The following is a 14,823-nucleotide window of genomic DNA, read 5'->3' as shown; positions in this document are numbered from 1 at the left end:
ATTTTGGATGCAGGGAACATGCGAGCGATGCTGCAAATTAATACAGAAGCCATCCAGAGGAGAGTTTGTGTACTAAGAGTCAGGCATCAGAGTAAATTCTATTTGGCCAAATAAGTTTACACATAGAAGAAATTTTACTTGGTGGTTGCCTAATGGGCTCAGACAAAGCAATACAAGGCCATACAGTGTAGATATTAGAAAACAAGCACAGTAATAAGAGTTATGCTACGTACACGATACAATTTTCTGTTAGATATATCTGCCAGATCAATTTTTTCCAATATGTCCGATCTTAGTTTTTTGATCAATTTCTATAGAAGTGAATGGAAATCGTTTGGGAAATCAGTCAAAATTAAGATTGGACATGTTGGCAAAAATCAATCTGGCAGGTAAATCTAACAGAAAATTGTATTGTGTGTACCTAGCATTAAAATGGTTGCAAACAGTATATAGGTTACAGTGGTAGTATACTAAACATAACACCTCTTCCAATGGGTATGTTCCCAGCAGCAAACTCACCATCAAGCAGCCTTTCACTTCCAATGGCAGCATGGAGTAGTAATGGGAGGCAGTAATGGCAGGAGTACGTAATGCAGCTACTGGCAGTAATGGGAGGAGTACGTATTGCAGCTTCACCGTGTGAGTTAGGCACTGGGTGCTGTCGATGAAAAAACTGTATCTGTAATATAATATTACTGATATTTTACAATAGATTTATCCGGCGCTCTATTCTTACACTAACCATCCCTACTACTGCCTAATACTAATTGCCCCCCATACCTAACACTAAGCTCCCCACCCACTGCCCAACATTAACTCCCATGCACTCAAAACACTGCAGCTATTAGCCAATCAGCTACTGTAATTGTAACTACTAGCTGATTGCCTACAAATAGCCAATGGACTAATGTAACTCAACCCTATGCAGTAACCGATTAACTACTACTATCCACATCATGCGCCCAATTAACTGCCTGGGCACCGGAATACCGATAACTTGCAATGGCATCTACCAGATGTCTGCCGATCCTGGTTACCTGATCCTTAATGGGAGACACAAGATTTAGAAGCACATAATTAAAACAGGGATCTGCACACACAGCCAGCACGATGGTATAGTGGTTAGTACACTCGCCTTACAGCACTGTATCTCCCTGGTTTGTATCCCAGCCAGGGCCCTATCTGCATGGAGTTTGTATGTTCTCCCTGTGACTGAGTGGGTTTCCTCCGGGCACTCCGGCTTCCTCCCACATCCTACAACTTACAAATAAGTTACTTGGCTTCCCCATAAATTGACCCTAAACTACGATATATACATAGACATAGGACTATGGCAGGGATTAGATTGTGAGCCCCTCTGAGGTTCAGTGAAGTGACAAGACTATATACTCTGTACAGCACTGCGGAATATGCCGGCACTATATAAATACTAAATAATAATAATGCACACTCGGCAGCTAGTTTATTATACTACAGGCAAAGTGTTAAGGAGGCCATACACTTTTAGATTAGTGGCAGACAAGTGAAAAGAGCAATATCTTCCATTTATTGATGTACTACCACTCCGCTGGATATTAGACAAGATTTCAGCAGAAATGTTTAATATGGATCTCACTACTGCAGCGGCTAGCTTTGTACAGCACATTGCAGGAAAGAAGCTATGCATCACTTAGATGCGTGCTGCTGTCGCCACTTCTGGTGGTATCGATTGTTGCAAGAACCAGCATTTCCAATCGATATACAATCAATATATCGATCACCATAGAGAGTTTTAATAAAAACCTTTCAATAGATTTTAATTTGATTCAATGTTTACATCAAATGTAATGTGGAAGATATTTAAAAAAAAGAAAAAAAAATCGGGTGGGGTACAGCCACCTTAAAGAGAAACTTTAACCTTAGATTGAACTTCATTCCAATCAATAGCCAATAAACTCTTCCCATGATACATTTTTTCCTTTACTCAAACAGATCTTCAGGTTGGTCTGTATGGCTGATATTGTGGTGAAACTCCTCCCACAGTGTGATGTCATGACCAAGGTACTGACAGTTTGCTGTCTGTGAACCTTGTTGCATTGTGGGGAATAACCTCTGTTTCCAACTGCCAATCATACAGTATCTCCTTGTATGTATCTCCAGTATGTTTGTTTTACTGAAATTTCCATGAACAGTTATCACCTGACACGACTAAAGAATTAGTCACCTGTGATACATTTGAGAATCTACAGTGTTCTCCCCAAAATCTTTTTTCTAGCCGGGTGGCATGAAAATATAGCCGGGTGGGGCATGACGGTGGAATGCGCAACTCTGCTTACCGCATATGATGAGGTAAGCCGATGTTAGCCGGGTGGTCACCAAAATTAGCCGGGTGGCTAATGGACAAACACTGACTAAATAATTTACAAATTAATAGTGTAAAAAAAAAAAAAAAAAAAAAAAAAAAGCAATTTTATTCATTACACTTCCTCTTTAATGGTTTCTATTGTGCATGCTGTGTGAATATCACTAAACAGACACCCAAAGAGAAGGTCGCCATCTGCCTACTTCAGCTGGAAAACAGCATTGATCGAGCCTTGTATCATCACCTTCTTCTTTCACTTTCTACCTCATTCCACTGAATTCTGATGATCAAAAACTGAATTTATGGAAAACACTGTGTACATTAGACAGGTTCCGATAAAGCAAGTGTCACCACAGGGATCCTATGTGCCAACATGAAACGTCCACCCTCATGGGAAAGGTTGCACCCTCCCCTGACAGGATTACCAGCATTAATTGTATTATCCTACATTAACATGCAAAGGATCTTAATAGCACATCAGCTTTCTATTTTATAATTGGAATTAAACAGTAAAGACGGCAGAGGAGCACATGAAGACATTGGCTAATTTACATGAAATTACCTGTTGTAGGTCATAAAGACATGTTACCATTCACTTAGTAATTACCTTATTCTGTCTAAGATATTATCACCAATCAAGAATTGGGCTTAATTTGCACAGAGAGAGGAAAAAAAAAAAGAGCGTACAGTGAAAACCATCTGATGTTGTAAGCTCAAGCATCAGCTAATGAAGGCCAAAGTACTGCCTGCTATAGAAAATACATAAACAAAATAATTATGTAGCACTCACCCACTTCAAACATTTCAACAGTACAAGAGCTTGCTGTTAATCTATACTTCCCATCCTTTCCCTGAGTAATGTTAAAGGTCAGCTGCACTCAAAGCCAATATTTCAGCTTTTGGTTGCTGCGGATAAGCTGAGCCACTTACTGCTTTCCTGCAGTTCCTGGGGTCTCCAGTGTCGCCTTCTGCTAAACAGCATAACCACCAAGCTGCTGATTTTGGCACAGCAGCAACAGCCGCCACCCACAGCCTCTATAGACCGCAATGTAAATTAGCAGCTTTTTTGGTGGGGGAGCGGGCACCCACCTATGATATAGCCAAGCATCTGGATCAGTTATGGGTTTGGCTACAGTGTAGCCAAACTCAAATGTCAGCAGGGATGGTAGTAGGGATAGGAACGGGTTTTGAAGGTTAGTGTTAGGCAATGAGGTAGCAGTGAGAGAGGTTAGTTTTACCCAGGTGCAATGAAATGCATATCTAGATAATGTTGGTAGTCAGTGGTGCTCGGATACCCCCAATCACGAATTCGAGTGATCACGAAATAGACTCCGCCCACTTCCGAAATGACTCGTGATCACGCGTAGAAAGGGATATCAGACTAGAGTGTGGTTTTGAGTCAATTAACCGCATGTAATCACGAATCATGAGTCAGTATTTGTGATTAAAAACCGGACTACTTTACCTGCCTTACGTGCCAGAAAAAACAAATTTGCCAGATATGCTAAGAAGAACAGTGGAAACAAGAGGGAACAAAATTCTTCTTGTTGCCACTGTTCTCCTTAACATATCTGGCAAATTTGGTGTTTCTAGCATGTAAAGGGGCATTGCTATTACCAGTTAAAGTCAACAGGTTTTTAATCACGAATACCGACTCGTCATCACGAGTCAGGTAACGAGTGCAATCACGAGTGTATTTGTGATCGGCATTCATGATCGAGAGCTGATCACTAATGCCGATTACGCCCTCGTGATCGCAAAACGACTCGTGATCACGAGGTCGTGACGAGCACCTCTGTTGGTATTATCAGCAAGATTACTTTAAACTGCAGTACAGTAAAAGCAACCACAAGATGTCACGTCTGTAGAATGATGTGAAGATCTCTATGGTATTGTGATTTCCTGTAGTCTCTCTGTTCTAAGTAAGCTGCATTTCCTGACGGTGTCGTAGGATTTATCTCTGCATGTTTTTCTTCAGTAAAAAGTTCTAACTTGTTATAGCGGGTGCCTATCTGCATGTACAGACCCACTCTGCTTCATCAGTTAATACCATGAGCAAAACAATTACTTCACAACATTGACAGACAGTCAAGTGCTTCCAGTGTGACATGACATATCACTATGGTATCCATGTTCAAAACACCTCATTGTAATGCTAAACTCCCTTCCAGTATGGCCTGACTTGTCAAGATCCCTTCCAACAAACTCATCCATCTGGCATAATGCAAGTCAACAGCTCCACCAGAATCTAAATAATTCATTTCCACAAATGAGTAAGCCAATGTGGAGAGCGACAGAGTGGGCAGCACCGGAAATATACAGGAACACTTCCCAATCAACAGATGTCTGCGATTACTAGAGCAGCACTCTTGCCAACTCCTCTACATTAGCTCATAACACAAAAATATGACTAATGCCTCATTTGCAGGATTTATCCTTCTTCCATTTTAATTGCAGTTACAAAGATAAACATGATACATTTTCATGCATTTGCACAGGTACTACTGAGCTCCGTACATGTAAAATATAATCTGAACTACATTATTCTAACCTGTTAATGCTGTATAAAATGTGCAGAAGACCCAGACTGGACGCAACTGAACCAGTCACCCGGGCTGATCGCAGCTGAATGGCAGACCGCGGGAGGACGGCGAGGGACTCGCATGTACTTATGGGGCTGAAGGAAGCCCCGGGTAAGTATCAATTCTTCCATTTATGCCAGCTCTGGTACACTTTAAAATACATGAAAACACAAATAAAAAGTACATTTCTGCAAGAGTAAAATGAGTTATAAAGGACTTTTCTCCTATGTTGCTATCACTTACAGTAGGTAGTAGCAATCTGGCAGGTTTTGGACTGGCCTATCTCCTCATAGGTTTTCGTTATATTGAAAAGCACTTAGGGAACGGCAGTTCTGTCTAACTGCCAGAATAGTGTGCAAACAGGTGTGTGTGTGTGTGTGTGTGTGTGTGTGTGTCTGCATCTTTGCATTGATTCTTTCCAGGGAGTGAATTTGTAGAGAATAAATTAAATACTGAGAATCCCCCATAAAGAGATGGACTAGTCCAAAACCTATCAGTTTTATGAGATTTTTATTACTTACTGTAAGTGACAGCAACATAGGAGTAAGGTAATTTATAGCTCATTTCACTCTGGAAGAAGCATACTTCTCATTTGTATGTGTTTACATGTATTTTAAATTTTACAATTTTTCACTATATAGTGGTCCTTTAACTAAAATGAACTTATATGTTCCCAGGTGAAGCACAATTATTTTAATACACACATATGTAACTTTGTCTCTGTAAAGTCCCATTCCTCAGATATGCCCACCTCTAGTGTCTAGATAGGTAGCAAGTTTAGCATAGCAGAGACAAAGTTAAGGTGTGTAGCTAATTATATTTCAGAACATACCTACATTATTTAAAAAAAATAATTAAATAAATCCCGAGCTCAGGTACTTGTTTATGGTACCCTGCCTTTGTTAGGTGGTAAGGGAGGTGATTTTAGTCAGTTACTGAGAGGAGGGGGTCACTGGGTGTGTTTGCTCATGATCTGCACAGGAAACAGAAATGTAATGCAGGAAAACGGAACCATTCATCATAATAAAACAGACCAAGCTCATGATGAGTATAATAAATGACTATGTAACTGCGTAATGAGTACATGACTTACCGGTAAGTGTAATAACTACTGTTTGTGCCACCTGCAGTAACTGATAGCCAGACTGGAACCATCTCCTAACTGAACATTACGGCACAAGGAATATTTGGGTTACTCCACCGCTTTACTAAGGAAGTTTGTTTTCAAATAAACAGCTGAAAAGAACCCAAAACATTTTAGGTAGTCCTCGTTTTGTTAATAAGAAAACAACTGATTTAAAACAGAGCTCCCTGTCCAGAAAAATAGTGCATCTTTGTCAAACCCAACTAAATCGAAAGATTGACAACTTACACAGTGAAAATAGGGGAAGATTCTTCTGCTTAGGCCCTGACGGATTTTCTGCTACATACTATAAAAATGTTATCTTCTGGCCCTTATTTACTCTCCCTGAATAATGCCATTTTAAAGGGGATCAGTTCCCTGCTGATATGCTCCCAGCTGACCTTTCTCTATGTCAAAAACCAGGTTCGGATCACACATCTAACCAACATCCAGCCCATCTCTATCATTAGCAATGATGTTAAACTTTTCTCCAAAATCCCTTCCCTTTGGCTGGCATCAATGGTGGGGGACTTAGTCAAACTGGAACAATCAGGCTTTATCCCAGGCCACCAAGGCTCGGACATCAGACTCTCTTTGACTTTTATACAGGAGGACTCTGAATTATTTGACAGTTTTGTTACTTAGCCTAGATATTTCAAAGGCATTTGATACTGTGAATTGGCAGTATTTGTGCCTTACCCTGTAAACACCCCGTAAAGTATATAAATACTTAAATAAATTAAAGAAATAAACATTTGGTCTTCAAGGTTCTTTTTTGTCAGCAGTTTCAGCGGTACATGCGGATTCAGTCACCATTGTCCATATTCCTGGAGCTAAAACTATCACGTTGAAAAAAAGGCACAAGGCAGAGGTGCCCTTTATCACACCTACTTTTTGCTCTAGCTATCAAGCCTCTGGCCGCTGCAATACGTTTAAAGGAGTACTGTAATGCAAAAAAAGAGTTTAATTTACCTGGGGCTTCCACCTGCCCCCACAGACATCCTATGCCCGCGCCAGGACAAAACGATCCTCCGCTTCCGTTTGTATGCCGATAATTTACTGTTCCTTCTTTCCCAATCCGTTACCTCTTTCCAGATTTTGTTTCCCTTGTTGGAGATGTTTGCAGGGTATTCAGGACTCCATGTGAATGCTGCCAAATCCACAGCAAACTGACACTTAAATGTCTTCTCTAAGGGAGGCTGTGCTTATCTGCCTGTGCCATCCTACATGTTTCACAACAGCATGGCTGAAAAGAGCTATCAAGGGCTACAATGGCCTGCATACATTTAAAAGCATTTATGAGAAAAGAGGGTGTGCCCACTGTTGGAGTTTAAAACTCCTTATCAAATATAAACTGCATTATTTCGGGTGTGCCTTCGTGGATAAGCGAGTATGGACATTTCTGTGTTACAAAGCAATTCTCAGGGAATCGCTAGATCTGCATGTACATGAATAAAAAGCTGAGAACAATACACCAGCCCTCAAGGGTGACATCTACTGGTGATTGAGTTGATGCCCAGATTGGGGGGGGGGGGGGGGGGAGGGGAAATAGCCCCAGCATCTGACTTCAGAGATGGTACTAGGCTGTAGATGTCACAGGAACCTGTTAATATTGTGTGTACAATGGCTTCTCTTATCACATAGTATCAATTCATAACAGACATTTGCTGTATACCATGAAGGAAGGTGTTTTCTGCACCTGATATATCTGGAATCTCTGGCTCTTACAACATAGAAGGGCCCGTGCATGGATGTATGATGAGTACATAGGATGCCCTCCATTGTGTTTTCCCCCTTAGCTAGTGCTTAATATTTCATATGCCATATCCTCAGGGGAAAACGCCAAGCTATTTACTGCAGTAAACATCTTTGCATTTTTCCCTGAGGGGAGGCAGGGCAAGGCTCCAGAAGTCGAGTGATGTGGGGTCTTCGCGACAGCTTTGCAGGACAAAGCTGCTCAGGAAAATATAACTTTGTTTTGTTTGGTTTTTTTACAGGTACGTTGCGGGATTTTGCTTTTTATTGTGGAGGTCCACTTTAAGTGAAAATGAAGTAGAGTTTAACAATTGTATCTATTGTCCGAATCCTAAAAATGACTTTTAGATATCCTACAGATCCATTCTAATCCAGCATGCATACCGACTGTTTTGGATTGGTTGATCCTCATCAGTGTATGGCATGGCTAAGGGCCTGTTTCCACTATTGCGTTGCGGAATCGCCGGCGAATCACCGCAGACGAAATCGCATGCGGGTGCGATTCCGCATGCGTTTTTTGCTGCGATTTTGCATAGGTTAGGGTAATGCGATTTTAACCATGTCACTGCCTGTGTGAATTAACATGGGCACCTATGTGAAATCGCATGTGAATTTGCGGCAGAAAACCGCATGGGGAAAACGCATGCAATTTCCCTATTAAATACATTGCGTGCTATTCGCCTGCATTCCACACGCAAGCGACTTCTGAGGGCTCCTGCACAGAAAAACGCACAGCAAAACTGACAAGTGAAAACAGGCCCATCCACTTGCATTGGCTGTGCGAATCTGCATGCGGGCAAAGCATGCGGATTCGCGATAGTGGAAACGGGCCCTTAATGTGGCTCTATGAGGTAGGATATGAGGTAGGACTTGAAACACCAGGAGTTACGGAATGCCCAGCAAGCTCATGGCGAACCAGAACTCCTAGGAGTGTGTAAGAGTAAAAGGATGGCAAATTTCTGTTTTGCATAGAGTTTTTAGTAAAAGGGCTTACATGTAATTGTCCCCGAGATAGGTCTATTCTAAGAACTGTGTATATTGAGTCCCTGCATTTTGCTGCTCTGAAGAATAAAACCTGAAGTGACATGATGAGATTAATATGTGTATGTACAGTCCTAATACTTCTCCAATATATGTTGTGTTCCTTTTTTTTCCTGTAAGGCCTCGTTCACATCATTTAGCGAAGATGGCTGTGCGATCGGAACGCAACGCGTCCAATCGCACGCCATCTGCGCTACGTTGCGCTGCACTAGAGATCCCATTCATTACAGTGAATGGGATCTGCGCTGCGATTCCCAAAAATGCAGCAGCGCGCTGCTGCGCAGCACATATAATGGGAACGGTAGAAGGGCTGTCTATGCCCTTCTACCAATTCTTGCGTGTCGCACACTATGCGCGCTGCCAAAATGCGCACGTCAGTGCGCATAGTCTGAACGAGCCCTAAGGGTTAAGAATCCAAGGCTGCACAGGACATGTTCTCTACAGTTGAACTGTAGTGCCATTCTCATCAATAACTACTTTGAGGTCATAAAACTCCTGTGTGGCTGAGAAAAACATCTGAAAATAAAGATCAGATGAGTTTTATAATTCAAGAGGTCTGTATGTGAGCTTAAAAGCCATTGAAAATTTACCCTCACACATCTGATACAATCAAAACTTTAAAAACGTTGTAGTACTTAAATACAAAAAAGATCCGGACTGGTGGAGCATCAAGTGCTGCACCGTTTTCATCTCCTGTCCACAAATAGAACATGTCACTAGCCTGTACACAAGTGACTTATCTGTACAGAACTTGGCCTGAACTACTGCATTGGGAATCAAGTCCCGGCCGGTCCCTGTGAACAACAGTTATTGTGCATGTGTATGGCCCTAAAACCAGCACGATAACTACAGAGAACGCTTAAAATAATAGCATCATTTTGAGAAACAACAGTAAGGAAGTTATTCAGTAAGGACAAACTTGCTCATCTTTGTCAACAAACCAGGAGCGGGAGAAATGCTCTCTGTAAGTGCATTGCAACACAAGCTTCTCTGGGGCAGAAAATGTAAGGGCCATTCCACCCTACATGCAGTTCAATCAGATTTTAAAGTGCATGATTTTTGCCAATCGCAAGATCCCCAGCAAAACAATGGAAATTGTGATGTGCATTCTTCAGTGATGCATTGCACTGCGATTTTCATCTGCTGCAGTTTTACTGTGCAGCGTTCGTGTCAAGTTAATGTTAAGTTTTTTTTCTGTTTTTTTTTTCACATCAGGAAACTGAAGTGTGCACAAGGATCGCACCCAAAAATCACAGTGAGACAAAGCCAGGAACTGAAAATCGTGATTACAGCACAACGCAATTGTGATCATGAAGGGCTCCAAGTGTTTTAGCCACCTCCCTCACACAGACATTCCTGTGATAACTGACATTTTCTATGATCTTTCATTTCAACCTCTTTGCATGAATTATTGTGAGCAAATGGCAAAGCTGCTTTGCTTAGCTGTCACTTGTTACTGAGAAGGGAGTGATTCCACCAATATAATGTATAAGCAATGTACAATGTATATTCTAGAATCCACGTGGTTTGTGAAATCTATTCGCCGTGTGGACTAAATGTGTCATTGCAATAAACCGGCACAGCTTAAAGAGACTCTGTAACAAATTGTTTATCTTTATTTCTTCTATGCTATAAGTTCCTATGCCTTTTCTAATGTGGTCTGGCTTACTGCAGCTTTTCCTAATTGCACAGTAGCTGTGTTATCTCTGTTATATGATCTAATCTTCTCTCTATAGTCGGCACAGTCAGGCTGAGGCAGTCAGACTGGAATGTGCAGGGCTGCTTGTGATTAGCTAGAAGCTGTACACACCCCCTGCAGGCTCTGTGTGACTAACACACTCTGCTTAGCTGAGCCTATTAGAAGCTGGTTAGTTTGTTTGTAAACACTGCCTAAAACTGGCAATTACAAGCCAGGTTTGCAGCAGAGAATGGCAGAAACAGCACAGAGGGGACCAGGAGCACATAATGAATAGAATGGTATGCTTTTTATTGTAAGAATTTCAGAGTACAGATTCTCTTTAAAGGTGGTGCAAGCCAGCCATGATTACTTTATACTTTGTACAGACCAATTAACAAGATTCTGGATATGTTTACAGTCAGTACACTGTTGCCATGGTTTCCGGCAAGTCCCCCCCCCCCCCCCCCCAAAAAAAAAAAAAAAACACACTCACTAAAGCATAAAGCCAGGGAACAAAATGTGCACTGTCAACAAAATCTGTTACACTATACCTCACTTCTCATATCCTTAACAAGCAACAACCAAATTCAAGGTGACCTTAGAACTCCTCATAAGCGTTACAATCCAGCACAGTCAGGCACACATGCCAAAGTTCTGTTACGCTGCCTCCATAAAGAGAGAATGGCATTGTGGAGACACAAAATGGAAGTGAGCTAGCGCAGTGACGTGAATTTGTTCAATGAATAGATCATCTCTACATGGCATTAATTCCTCTCCCTGAGTGAGGATCTGCCTGCACCTGTCTCTACAGCATGAGGCACACAGATTCTGAACACTTTCCCATCTCGCCTACAGACTGCACTGTACCACATGACAGGTCACAGGCAGTGAAGCCAGCCCTGCTGCACTGCTAAATCTGCCAGGGTGTCAGAAAGGCATATATATATATATATATATATATATATATTCACACACACATGCTGTTCACAATGCCCGCCAGGTGCTGCAAGACACGTCTGCTGTAGATAATCATGCAATAACAATACCCGCAGGAAAAGGCTCGCTATCCCGGAAGCCAGAAAGGCCACTAACCCTTCTTATACTTATTCAGGCAGCCGGTGTTGCAGAAGGAACGAGAGGATGGCGACTCCCAGCAGCCTCTGCCCTTCATTCCCACAGGAACCTTGCCGGCTGCAATAAATGCTGCACGTCAACATGAAGATGAAGAACCAATAAAAAAATGATAAAAAATGAAAAATATGAATCTCTGAATAAGACTGCCTTAGTCATTCGGCTGCCGGATGCATCACTGCACAGCGAGGTCCCGTACCACAGAGGAGAGGATCCTGCCACATGCTCTTATCATTGCAGCACAGCCATGGAAGTTAACAGGAATCACCAAAGCCTGTTACCAGAATGCATCAGGGCTCCCTTCAGTGCTCAAAGCATCAGTTAACTCCTTCATGGCAGCCAGATGAGAGAGGGCAACACATAGGTATGGCTACATTATATGCTATAGAAAATCTAAACCTATATAAAACCTAAAACCAAATTTCCCAAATATGTCCTCCAGTGATTTTAAACAGTATAAAGTATAAACAGTATAAGTGACAAGACAATATACTCTGTACAACGCTGCGGAAGATGTCAGTGCTATATAAATACTAAATAATAAAAAAATATAAAAGAAAACATTGTTATGAATAACATAAGGTTGTATTTATTCTGTTTGATAAAAATTACAAATGTAGACACAATGTATGCATTTTATATAGTTTTGGGGGGATGCACTACCATATAAAGCTGTGTATGCAGCAAACTGCTTCAAGCAGAATAACATGTGTAAAGTCTCACGCACGATGAGTTAAGTGCATTGCATGTAATGTATTGAATTCTGCTCTAATCATCGTGCAGTAATGCTATGTACACACAATACAATTTTCTGTTCGATTGACCTGCCAGATCGATTTTTTTCAACATGTCCGATCTTAACCACTTGAGGACCCACCCTTTACCCCCCCTTAAGGACCAGCGCTGTTTGTTGGGATCTGTGCTGGGTGGGCTCTGCAGCCCCCAGCACAGATCAGGTTGCACGCAGAGCGATCAGATCGCCCCCCCCATTTTTCCCCCCTATGGGGATGATGTGCAGGGGGGGTCTGATCGCTCCTGCCTGCCGGGTGTTGCGGGGGGGGCACCTCAAAGCCCCCCTCCGCGGTGAAATTCCCCCCTTCCCTCTCCTACCTGTCATCCCCGGTGATCGGGGCTGCACAGGACGCTATCCGTCCTGTGCAGCCAGTGACAGGACGTCCCGTCACATGGCGGCGATCCCCGGCCGCTGATTGGCCGGGGATCGCCGATCTGCCTTAAGGCGCTGCTGCGCAGCAGCGCCGTACAATGTAAACAAAGCGGATTATTTCCACTTGTGTTTACATTTAGCCTGCGAGCCGCCATCGGCGGCCCGCAGGCTATTCACGGAGCCCCCCGCCGTGAATTGACAGGAAGCAGCCGCTCTCGCGAGCGGCTGCTTCCTGATTAATTAGCCTGCAGCTTCTGCTTCGCTGGTCCTGCAGCTGCCACTTTGCCGACGCACGGTATAAGCGTGCGGTCGGCAAGTGGTTAAGATCGATTAAATTACTGATTGATTTTCCGATCAATTTCCATAGAAGTGAATGGAAATCGAAAAAAAATCGATCTGGCAGGTAAATCTAACAGAAAATTGTATCGTGTGTACCTAGCATAGGACTTTGCACGTTATTCTACTCGTTTTCCGCAGCTTAGTGCATAAACCCCAAATATGCTTGGTACATCATAGAGCACAGACAGAGTGTGAGTGTGAGTGTGTGTGAGTGTGAGAGAGAGAGAGAGAGAGAGAGGGGGAGAGAGGGAGAGAGAGAGTGTGTGTGTGTGTGTGTGTGTGTGTGTGTGTGTGTGTGTGTGTGTGTGTGTGTGTGTGTGTGTGTGTGTGTGTGTGTGTGTGTGTGTGTGTGTGTGTGTGTGTGTGTGTGTGTGTGTGTGTGTGTGTATACAGTGCTGCCCATAATTATGCATAACCCTGGCAAATTTTGACTTAAAATGACTTTTATTCAACCAGCAAGTAATTTTAGTAATGGGAAATGACATAGGTGTCTCCCAAAAGATAAGACAACGTACAAGAGGCATTATTGTGGAAAAAAAATTATCAGCTTTTAATTACATTTGAGCAAAAAGTGTCCATTCCAAAATGATTCCTTACCTCCACAAACTGTCACAGTCTGTGGGAAAATCCAAAGTTCTATACCATTCCAAATAGTCAGAACTGTTCTATAGCATCCTAATTACCCTGATTTATTGGGAACAGCTGTTTAAATAAGCTCAACACGTAAAAAACAGCAGCTCTCTGCAGTTGGTTTGTATAAAGTCATGGCTAAGACAAAGGAGTTCAGTGAGGACCTGCGGCTGAGGATTGTGGCTGCTCACAAGTCAGGAAAGGACTGCAAGGCCTCTTCTAAAGGTTTACAAGTTCCAGTGGCTACAGTGCAAAGTATTATTAACAAATACATGTTACGTGTTGTGGAAAATCTCGGAGGACGTGATCGGAAGCCAAAAGTGACATCTGTGCTGGCTAGGAGGATAGTGAGAGAGGTGAAAAAGAATCCAAGGATCACTACCAAGGCCATCCTGGTGAATCTGGTCTCTGCTGATGGCAATGTCTCAAAGCAGACAATCCAACAGACACTGCACACTGCTGGGTTCCACGGATGCAGACCAAGGAGGACGCCACTTCTCCAGATAAGGCACACAAAAGCCTGCTTGGCCTTTGCAAATGCTCATCTGGACAATAAAGAAGACTTCATGTCTTCTGTGTTATGGTCAATTGAAACAAAAATTGAATTGTTTGGTCACTATGATGTTTCCTTCATTTGTCGTAAAAAAAAAGAAGAAACCTTCAACCCAAAGAACACCATCCCCACTGTCAAACATAGTGGTGGGAACCTAAAGCTTTGGGGGTGTTTTTTAACCAATAAACCAGGGATCCTAATTACAGTAAATGGCACCATGACAAAAGAGCAATACATGAGGTTTCTCAACGACAACATCAGGCAGTCTGCAAAGAAACTTGGCATTGGGCACCAGTGGACATTTCAGCATGACAATGTCCCAAAACACACAGCAAAAGTGGTGAAGAAATAGTTAGCAGACAATAACATTTTGGAGTGGCCCAGCCAGAGTCCTGACTTGAATCCAATTGAGTATCTGTGGAGGGAGCTAAAGATCAGGGTGATGGCAAGAAGACCCTCCAACCTAAAAGATTTGGAGCTCATTA

At 42.5% G+C, this 14,823-nt stretch overlaps 1 protein-coding gene across 4 annotated transcripts in view; it reads right to left on the bottom strand.

Annotated features, from left to right (window-relative positions):
* Positions 1–14,823, bottom strand: part of OSBP2 (oxysterol binding protein 2) — a 327,225-nt gene that overhangs the window by 165,223 nt on the left and 147,179 nt on the right. Inside the window, exon 2 of one of the 4 annotated variants that reach the window (XM_068246472.1) lies at positions 520–658. The exons of 1 other annotated variant lie outside the window; for it this stretch is intronic. Coding sequence is in view for 1 of the 3 variants with exons in the window: in XM_068246456.1 (XP_068102557.1) it covers positions 11,613–11,691 (79 nt within the window). In the remaining 2 variants the exon portion in view is untranslated. Of the gene's footprint in view, positions 1–519; positions 659–7,018; positions 7,128–11,612; positions 11,707–14,823 lie in introns of those variants that run through there. 2 more of the 4 variants (XM_068246456.1, XM_068246481.1) reach the window with 2 other exon arrangements.

Source organism: Hyperolius riggenbachi, chromosome 1 (genome assembly GCF_040937935.1).
Source record: "Hyperolius riggenbachi isolate aHypRig1 chromosome 1, aHypRig1.pri, whole genome shotgun sequence".
Classification (NCBI taxonomy): Eukaryota; Metazoa; Chordata; class Amphibia; order Anura; family Hyperoliidae; genus Hyperolius; species Hyperolius riggenbachi.
The sequence above is the reverse complement of the archived record's forward strand: the minus strand, read 5'-3'. Positions and strand labels throughout refer to the sequence as shown.